This window comes from Exophiala aquamarina (genome assembly GCF_000709125.1).
Source record: "Exophiala aquamarina CBS 119918 chromosome Unknown aczIA-supercont1.1, whole genome shotgun sequence".
In the NCBI taxonomy this organism is placed as follows: Eukaryota; Fungi; Ascomycota; class Eurotiomycetes; order Chaetothyriales; family Herpotrichiellaceae; genus Exophiala; species Exophiala aquamarina.
Genome location: NW_013550587.1, coordinates 3,819,899 through 3,829,852, shown reverse-complemented (window position 1 = coordinate 3,829,852; position 9,954 = coordinate 3,819,899). Strand labels below are relative to the sequence as shown.

The following is a 9,954-nucleotide window of genomic DNA, read 5'->3' as shown; positions in this document are numbered from 1 at the left end:
GTTGCCCGTGAAGGAAGTATTATAAACGGTGTATATACGGGTCTGTACATATTGGGTCACAGTTTCGGAAGACAATACTATTGTCTCATTTCCAAAGGCCAAACGGACCGCACAAATGCTTTCTTCGGCCAGGATTTTCACCCAATGTCCTCCCCCTCTTTTTTTTTTGGTGGTGCTTTTCGATTTTCAACCAGGGCTTCCCAGAACGCCTTTCTCTTTACTTCAGCTCAGGAGTCTCGCCCTTCATCATGTCAGCGAAAACGTCGGGGAACCGTTCGCCGATGTTCTGCGCCTGCTCGGACAGGGCCCGCAAGGTTTTGTCTTCTTCGTCGCTCAACTCGACCGTGACCGCGAACAGATTCTCCCTGAGCCGAGCGGCACTCCGGGTGCCGAAGAGCACATGGACCAGCTCTCCTTGTCGCATCAACCACGCCAACACCAGTTGACTGGCGGTGAGACCCTTTTTCTCGGCCAAAGCTTTGAATTTGTTGGTCAGCTCCATGTTCTTGTCGAAGAACTCTTTCTGGAATCGGGGGACGGACGCGCGCCAGTCGTTCTGCACGTCTTCGGGGGACTTGATAGTTCCGGTCAAGAACCCGCGACCCAGAGGGCTGTATGCCACGATTGCGGTGCCGAGTTCCTTGCAGGTATTGAAGATGGGAGGGTTGCCGTTGACGCTGCGCTCGATGTCCAGAACCCAGGGAGAGTACTCGATTTGTAGGGCGGCGATGTGGTGGACTTTGGCCGCCCGCTTAAGTGTGGTGACGGTGACCTCGGAAAGGCCAATGTACTTGATTTTCCCTTCACTAAGATGATAGTTCAGTTAGCGTCGGCGCAAGATCTCTGGCTGTACCAGCAAAAATTGGCCTCACTTCTTCAGCTCCACCATGGCTTTGAGCGTTTGTTCGATTGGGGATTTCCCATCGACGCGGTGGCAGTAGTACAGGTCAATATAGTCTGTTTTCAGCTTCTTGAGGCTGCTCTCGACGGCTGATCGGACGTATTCCGGATCACTTCGTATGGTCATGCTGTTCACATCGAACGCCGCAATGCCAAACTTGGTCGTCAAGAATATGTCCTTTCGCTTCTCTGGGTTTCGTTCGAACCACTTGCCCACAAGCTCTTCGGTGTCACCGTAGACGTCGGCGTCGTCCCAATGGCGGGCACCCAGCTCGTAGGCAGCATCTAGGACTTTGAATCGCTCTTCATCATCTCCAGCAGGACCATATACCCCAGCAAGGGACATCTTTGGATGTTTCGGTTAGTTTCGTGTCGATGGAATAAGAATGAAAGGTATTCAAATGGGATGTTGGTGTCGAGAACGTGTTGGCAGGGATCGACATTTAGTCCTCGGCAACTAACAACGTACTTTCGCGTTTGACGCGAGGCTCAAAGGACTTGTGCTGGCATTAGACGACAGAAACAAGAATGCCGACTCACCAATCCAAAGGACATGGCCGGAATGTTTGGTCCTGATGCACCCAGCTGTCTGGTGGGAAGGGGGTTAGGAAGAGCCATTTTCGCTTGATGACTTGGATAGACGTCAGACTTTGTCGAACGTAAGCTGTGGCCGCGAGATAGTATCACAATGATGTCCAACCTTGATATTGAGATTTGGGACACAGGAGGGGGATTTCTCCCGCTTTAAATAAGTTTGAATGGAGAACCTTAAGGAGCACGACTGTACATTCAAACCGCGGTGGAAACAGAGTCTCCCTGGATTCAGGACTAGGTTGATGATGTCAAAATCGAGCTTGGGGTGCCATGCCAGTATACTGCCGAGAGTCGGAGATAATGGTAAGGCTCGCCATGGAGATATCAAGCTCTGGAGCTAAGCAAACAGTCTGAATACCATCACTGCTCCCTTTCACGCGAAGGTGGGGCGAGCTCAGCCGTGTAGGCATATCCTGCTCATGGTCGTTATGGCCAAGCGAATAAACGAGAGAATGGATGGCCCGATCCAGTCTCGTCAGGAAGAATACCGAGTTTGATGGCATCTCACCCGTTGGAAGTCCGTTACGTGGAGAAAGGTCTCCCGGGCCGACCAATTAGAGGCGAACATGAAATGGACGAACCCGGACGATCGAGGTCATATCACGTGAATCGTCATTTCCGTCGCGCTCTCTCGATGAAGCGAGGCTTAAACTTGCTGGCCCCTTCTCGATAGAGAGGTTGATTAGCCAACCAAGTGCGGCATCGAGCGGCATCGAGCGGACATCCTTAGCCCCACTTGACCTCGTCCAACCGAGGGCGGTAAAACTTGATGGAAAGGGAGTGCTGGTTGGGATTAGCAACTTAAGACCGGTAAGTGATTGGCGACGGTCATCAAATGTGACGGGTTCGCCTTTTAGCTCCTAGCCTGTTGGTACAAGCTGACCGGAAATAAAACCTGGTAGCTGTCCATGCATTAAACGAAACATTCTAGTACCCATTCGACCTGATGGCCGACGCACGTCCAGCCCTCATGACCCTTCAAACCACGTTCGATTCCACACTGTCCCATATTCCAGTTTCCCTCAAAACACCGCCGCAAGGGCATGTCGCTTTTTCAAATTCCAACTGGAATAGAGAGACCCCTCGTCGACTCAAGACGGGATGAAGCTCCCAGTCTAACGATGGCCGAAAAGTTTATCATCCAAGCCTTTCCACTGGTAGTGCCGCTACTTTCTTGAGAGAAGCTCTTTTCTTTGTCCGCACTTTCGATTGCCGTGGATTTGGTTCCTGAAATGTCCCGTTGGTCCGCCTGTTCAGAATCTCCGATTCCGGCCTTGAGTCCTTGGAAATGGTGTGTTCGCCAATCTCGCACATTGATTCTATCTTGGAAGAACATCTCAATCTCTATATGGCTACTCCCGGTGGTCTCCCAGACACAGAATCAGACATGGGGCATGGTGATACAAGTCGTGCCGTCGTAAACGAAACTAATCATCGGACTTAGTTTACTGTCATAGTAGATGTAGAAGTTCATCAAAACAATGGCCTAGACCGTGAAGAAGGAGACAACAGAGGTTGGCATGATATCACTGCGATTCCGGCCAACCGCCATTTCTGATGCGATTGTGAAGGTCAAAGGCCCATGTCCGAAATTGAAATTGAAGGCCGCAATGATAATGTAAGAGATAGCAACTATGGTCGTGCTGAAACTGGCTTTGGTATATGGACCGGCACCGAAGCCGCCGATAATGATGTATGTCAACAGCATTATGATTGTGGTGACTATCAGATTGGTCCGCCGAGGCGAGTTGTTACCCAGAACGACTGATATACCGACTGCGACAACCCAGAGAGTATTCGTGGTGACTGAGATCGTGCAAGCTTGTTTGATCCCGATTGACTGGGCAAATACCACCTCACAGGAGTAGAGAAATTGAACCCCATTGATTTGTTGAGCGACCATGGCACCGCATGAATAAATTACCTTTCGTGATTCTATTAGATCTTTCAATGTTGATATCCAGGATGACTGGGCGTCTCGAAATCTCTCCATTTCAACAATATGCTTAAGTCAGATTATCTATTTGTCGGGCGTGTAATTGGGCATGCTGTGTTTGATTTTCCTGAGAGCCTTGCGCGCGCTTTCAATCTTGCTCTTGCGATCATACCAAACAGGTGACTCGTATATGGAAAACAAAACTTGCAAGCATGATTAGGGGCAACAACGTAAGTAGGCCCATCGGTATTCGGAAAGAATCGGTAGAATTGATAGACTCGGTGCCTTTCGTTATCACCGATCCCTCAATGGCACACACAGAAGCACAAAAGAAGGCACATTTTCGACCGAAGTGGTCGTTGGTAGGGGCTCCGACCACATACCCGGGAGCTCGCCAACGTAGATAACGGACGAAGTTAGTGAGATGAAGGTCGTTGTTAAGGAGAGAGACCACATGGCCACCAGTATCGTCGTGGGTTGTGCTATGGTCAGCCACAAATCTCTTCATTCCAAGCAGTCCGGTGTAACAGACTTGATCGTCACCATAAAATAGTACCCCGAGGCTTAAAACAGTGCAGAGGAATATAGCCCATCATCGGTGCTCACCCCAGGTCAATGCCAAAAAGGGGCTTCGCCATATTGGCATGTAACATCTCGGAACCTGGTGAGCGGGAGAATGGTAGCACTCGGGTTGTGGATGAGGTAGAGCCTGCCACAAGCTTTGCACGAGAAGCAACCCCAACGCTCATTATGAGACACGGGTCACTCTTGTACTTGCTCGGAACTGGGACAGCAGGGAGGCGGTGAGGTGGTGGCTGTTGAATAGGAAGCAGATACGGTGTGAGGATGCCCTGACAAAACTTCCAGTAGAATACTCCTCGAAATCCTTCCATTAGCGGCCATGCCAACTCTGTCTTGGCCTGAAACGGGAAACATGGTATCGCCAGACTGGCACGTGACAGGAATCGAACAAGTGCTAAATGGTATCATTGTATTTGAAGAAATGCTTGAGGATCCATTCTATGTCCGATGGCCAACCTCGTTGCGGATTAATTCTGTGAGTACAAGCCCCAACCCGATTCAAGGCCTGGGCAAACAATGAGACAGCTATTCTTCATCCTCTTCATCCAGAGGTATTCCCGCCGTCTTCTTTCTCTGGACAATGTCTGCCCTTAGATTTTGTATCGAAGTCGCAAGTTTCCTTTTCATTATGAGGACCGTCCCTGGAGCGTTCATCTTCTCAAGTTGCTGCTTGATCTTGGTTTTGAAGTCTGCAATCACTTCTTTGGCTCGGCGCATCTGCTCGTCCTCTTCTTTCTGATCATCGTCGCGTTCTTCTTCATCGTCATCGTCGTCGTCGTCATCCTCATCGCCCTCTGCATCTTCATCACCGGAAGAGTGACCAGCACCTGAGGCTGGAGTCTGTGCAGCGGTGACCAAAGGAGATGCAGAGTTGCTGGTGACTGCAATGGACGAGTCGAATGCATCAGGAGGTTGCAGACTAGTGTGGGAGTGTATGACAGTGCCTGTTGCGGGTGCTTCGTTCTCATCACCTTCGCCTTCTGATTCCCAGTAATTTTGGAATTCATTCACCGCATCATCGTCTAGCTCATCGACAATAGGGAAATATCCGCCGTCATCGTCCTCGGCCTCTGCATCCTCATCGTCTCCTTCGTCTGAGAAGTCCTCACTAGGAGGTTGTTCAATGAGTCGTGGATCGCTGTCGTGGAGTTGAAACCGAGTCGCTGCGGCTGCCTTGTCCGCCTCCAGCAGAGCCGCTACGCGTCGCTCAACCGCCTCAATGTCGTCCACCTTGGCGCGCTTGGTTCGCGCAAATCGTCGCTTGCGAACCCATTTCATCGGTGCAGTCAATCCATGGGCGTATTGGTAGGTCTTGGGATCAACGTCTGGTGGCAATGGATAGTTTCTCGCTTCGTCGTCCGATGCACATCTTCCAAGAACTAGCAACATTTGGCAGATGTCGGTACTTTTCATCCATCCCTTCTTGTCCCAAGATTTCATGCCCTCGATGATACAAGGAAGATCCACTAGCGTCGTAGCATATCTGTTCCCCCTAATCACCATGATCCCCCTTCTTCCCAAGGTGTCCAGCATGCGCAAGGTGATTTCGGGGCCACCCTTGATACGGGGAACGCCCACCCGGCCTTCCTCTATCTGCTTGCGGAGGAAGTCGCAATCAGCACCTGGTTCCATCCGTAGAATGAACCCTTCAAGTATGACCGGGTCTTGCTCTCGATCCTCTAGTTCCGAGTCATATCCCATACCCGGGGGACGCTTTGGAATCTTGCCCTTTGATTTAAGCTTCAACACTGGTGCTGGAGTCTGAGCAGAGTTGGGGACAGAGGTGGAAGTATTCTTGAATGTGATCTTTGGCCTCGCGGACGGCTGTGATGGCGTTCCACCTTCCAGATCCAGTGGGTCTGCACCCTTTTGGATTTTACGCTTCTTGGTAGCTGAAGCTGGTGTCGCCGCATCCGATGGCTTCTTCTTTCGCTTGACTCCATTTGCGCTGGCAGGCGTTGAAGGTCCAAGGGGCGTCCCGCCCAGTTTTAGCTTGATGGAAGGGGTACGGACAGCGCTTTGAGGGTTTGGGGTCTGCGTAGCACCCTGTGTATTGTTCGCTTGGGGAATGGAAGGCTTGCTGAAGCTGAGTTTCAAGGTTGGACGTTGAGGTTTGTGCGGAGGATCGGCCATCTCGACATCGGCCTGGATGCGTGGTTTGTGGACTTCTTGGGATGCTCTAGCACCTGTTTCTATGTCAGATGATTCTGGAGATTCATTCTCTTCGTTGGAATGCGGGTGAGAGGCGGCTTCGAAGGCGGCCGGGGTGCTCTCCTCGCAGGTGGTAGAGGCAGGCGAGGCATCACGCCTGTCATCGACATCTACGAGTCTAGATTTGGCACGTCTTGCTCTGTGTTGCACCGGAATTTGGAGCCTGGGCTTTAGGCTGGGCTTGTTTGTTGGCTGGCGCGGAAGGGAGTCTGACAGGGATGGATCAAAGTCATAGTCAGGATGATTGGCGGGACGGAGTGGCGGTCCACCGCCGAGATTCAGACTACTCTGCGAATTGGCCAAATTCTTGTCCCACGCTCCCCGTGTCCTCATGCTGTCGTTATCTTCTTCCGCTTGCGCAGGGATATCTGTTTCTGGTTGGAATTGAATAGTGGAGTTAAGATATTCGTTCAGGCGCTGAGCAGAGACTTTCAGTGTGATAAAGGTACTGGCTGGGAGGTTGACAGTAGAAGTGACAATCGGCTTGGCGAGTCTGGGCTTCACTGCTGCCGTCTTTCTGGCCATCGTGCTTGCTGGGTGAGATGGACTAAGTGTTGGGTCGTGTTTGGTTGAATTGATTCTCAGTGGGAGCTCCCTCTGTGACGTAGCGCCACTGGACTCATCAGTCAATGCCTTCTCTTCCTTGTCACCTCACTTAGCGGATATCTTGCAGCAAGCGCAACGTGGTGACAATGACCTCGCCCGATCTTCAAACAGCGCTGCTGCGCCCAGCAGTTCTTCAGGTGCTTCGTGCGGCAGGATTTGGGTATTCTCGCCCTGCAGTGGTCGACACCATCACCGACCTCGCTGCGAGGTATCTGGTTCTTCTTGGTTCTTCTACGGCTCAGAATGCCTTCAATACCCACAACGATCATGTCCCGACTATTCAAGATGTGCGGCTTGCGTTGACTCAAGCCGGAGCACTGGTACCGCAGATGAGTGCCGTGGAGGAAAGCTTAAAGGGCGACGTCGAGATTGATGGGGTGATGGTTCCTTTCGAGGACTTGCGTGGAGTGCAGGGATTTGTGAACTGGGCTCATGGACCCGTCAACAAGGGAATCCGAAGAGTTGCGGGATTTGGCGACGATGCAAATGTTGAGGAAATTGCCGCTGGACTAGATGAGCAAGAAGATTATCTGACAGGTCAGTTTTGACGGGGCACAATTTTGCGAGGAGAAATGACTGACTGGTGATTGAGTGTAGCGTTAAAGAAAAAACACAGCAAGACTGGCGAAGAGTCTCGTTATCAAGGGACGTCCCTTGGGAAAGACGCTGACAGCCAAAATGTGTTGATTGTTGGTGGACCAGCAACACTTGCTGAATGGAGAAGCCAGCGATGAGGTGGCGATCGCCATCCTGTTCACTTGCAGTGGAGAGTGAATGAATGAATGTGTTCGATTGAAGGTGCTTGCTGCTTGCTGCCCTGTTGAGGAGCGAAAGCAAGGCTATTGAGACTACCATGTACCATTAGCATTGACACTGTTACTGCTGCGTCTGCCATTCATCCCCGGCAGCTCAAGCCGAATCACCAGGATCCTGGCAGAGCTTGTGATGACGATCAATCGTACAACCCAATTAATCGTGGATTCGAGCAATTCTTGTGACCAAGCCTAGCACCAGAGCAAATGGACGAGGCAGAACTGGGAAGGGCTATCAGGCACGTCTCCAGGACGTACCTACGTACCTACGTACATAGCACTGTTGAGATGGTACTTGGCACAACTCATTCCTACCTACCTAGATACATACTACGAGGAACGCTTTTCTTTCATGCATACAGTCCTGGAATTGAGCTCACGGTTAGACATCACTGAGGACACACTGGGACAGAACACTTTTCAAGTCTTGGTTCAATTTTGATGATTATTAGAACAAGAAATCACACATTCACTCACACCTTGATTCGGCCTTCAAGTTAACAACACTTGGTTCTTTTCACCACTGGTGCTGGCATTCTCCCTCATCACTGCTCTCGATTCAGTCCCACATAACACACCAACTGCACTCCTCTTGCTCTTTTCTACCCCCGCTCTCCCGCTCTTCCAACCTCCGGCATTCTGGCCCAAGCAACATGCGCTGGGATCCCTCGTCTGACCCGGCCCACAGTCAGAGCGGCGGTTGTAGTCGCATTTGCATCTTCGTTGCCGCCATTCCCACTCGGGATGATTGAGGTTGAGAATGTTGTCCCACCCACACCAGAGGACAACCATGATACCTCACTGTTGGGGCAGCTGACGGGCCTCCCAGTGGCGTTGCAGATAGTGGATGCATTAGGATTGTTGAAGTGTGTAGTAATTGTTATCTTCAAACTCGTGGCCGCATCAACACTTGTCGTCTGTGTGCTACATGTCGCATTGGTGCAAATGATGGTCTCAGTACCCGTACCAGGAACCGTGATTGGAATGGCATCAGAACGGGACAAACTAAAGAAGGTCGGGGTAGTGATAGTCGCTGAGGCTGTTGCATTCCAATCTCTCCACCCCGAAGATCCGATCTCCCATGTGCAGGACGTGATGATTCCTGTTGCAGGTGCTGCAGTCGTACTGTTCGACCAGTGAACCGATGAAGACACTGAGGCAGTACTTGAGGTACCATTGGCCGAGGAGGAAGCAATGGTTGCACTTGTGGTTGACTCCCCGCTCATGCTGAAGGACACGGAGGCAGAACCCATCGTTGATTCGGACGTGTGAGCACCATCGACAGTCCTACTAGATGTTTCACCTGAGCCCGCTGTGCTGGAGACAGATCCACTGGTCGCAATTTCAATCGAACTCAATGACGTGGACAGTTCAGTTGACCTTACTTGCTGATCTGAAGAGGAAGAAGAAGACGCAGCAGTTGAATTCAAAGCCAATAAACCACTGGAGCTCGTTGTTGCTTGCACTGGATCGAAATCTCTGGACCGACTGCTAGTGATGCTAGTCCTCTTCAACCCAGTCGTCGCAGTATTGTTGGAATTCCCAAAAGTAGGTACAGCCCCTGATGTAGTGCCTGTGGATTCTCCAGATGATGTGTCTACCGGTTCATGAAGCGTGATTGTGAGGTGTGCTGATAGGGATGTTAGATCTGTGGTAATGACGAACACGGTCTCCGTAACATCGCTCGTGTTTGCTGATGGCCAAGAAGTCTCATGGGAGATACTTGTGGTGTTGGTCCGAAATGGTCCATTCCATCCTATAGAACGACTCGAGGTCCAGTCGGACCATTGAGTGATGGTCCTCGAGGATCCTGGAACAATCGTCGATCGAAATGTGGACCAAATGGTCATTGTACTTGCATTGACCGAACTCAAACCCAAGGAAGTAGTGGTTTGCGAGGTGCCATTCGCAGTTGCCGTAGAACTAACAGAGGCATTCAATAGGCTGTTCAATGTGAAGCAACTAGAGCTTGCATACAGGGGAGAAGTTGCTGCACCTATCGTGGTCCTATTGGACCCATTTGTTGGCATCGCATCGCTAGATGTCGTCATTGGAAAAGAAGACTGACAGCCCGAAGCACCTGCAACACATGATCCGTTCCCATATCCACCCCAGCGAGGAACAGATGTGTAGCCGGTGCTTGGCCCAGTGACCATCGGGGGTCCCCGGGTATGGTTGCCATAGGTCTCTGAGAGTGTGTGATTACCACAACCACGTATAGCATAAGTTTGAGGACCTGGAGCATGTTAGGTCCGGCAGCCAGATACATAAGAAAGGGGACCGAGCCGGACAAACCTGGTAATTCGATTGCAT

The 9,954-nt window shown here is 51.1% G+C and overlaps 4 protein-coding genes across 4 annotated transcripts; 1 reads left to right on the top strand and 3 right to left on the bottom strand.

The window, feature by feature from the left end:
• Positions 1 to 217: 217 nt before the first annotated feature.
• Positions 218 to 1,246, bottom strand: A1O9_01359 (alcohol dehydrogenase; the record flags this gene model as incomplete). Its single annotated transcript, XM_013410518.1, has 2 exons — positions 218 to 806; positions 873 to 1,246. The coding sequence occupies 2 exons, from the start codon at positions 1,244 to 1,246 to the stop codon at positions 218 to 220; spliced, it is 963 nt and encodes a 320-aa protein (XP_013265972.1).
• Positions 1,247 to 2,980: 1,734 nt separating this feature from the next.
• On the bottom strand, positions 2,981 to 3,397 carry A1O9_01358 (uncharacterized protein; the record flags this gene model as incomplete). Its single annotated transcript, XM_013410517.1, has 1 exon — positions 2,981 to 3,397. The coding sequence occupies one exon, from the start codon at positions 3,395 to 3,397 to the stop codon at positions 2,981 to 2,983; it is 417 nt and encodes a 138-aa protein (XP_013265971.1).
• A 1,140-nt stretch (positions 3,398 to 4,537) lies between these two features.
• Positions 4,538 to 6,748, bottom strand: A1O9_01357 (uncharacterized protein; the record flags this gene model as incomplete). Its single annotated transcript, XM_013410516.1, has 1 exon — positions 4,538 to 6,748. The coding sequence occupies one exon, from the start codon at positions 6,746 to 6,748 to the stop codon at positions 4,538 to 4,540; it is 2,211 nt and encodes a 736-aa protein (XP_013265970.1).
• Positions 6,749 to 6,915: 167 nt separating this feature from the next.
• A1O9_01356 (uncharacterized protein) lies at positions 6,916 to 7,377 on the top strand (the record flags this gene model as incomplete). The annotated part of the gene is made up of 1 exon (XM_013410515.1): positions 6,916 to 7,377. The coding sequence occupies one exon, from the start codon at positions 6,916 to 6,918 to the stop codon at positions 7,375 to 7,377; it is 462 nt and encodes a 153-aa protein (XP_013265969.1).
• Between the last annotated feature and the right edge of the window lie 2,577 nt (positions 7,378 to 9,954).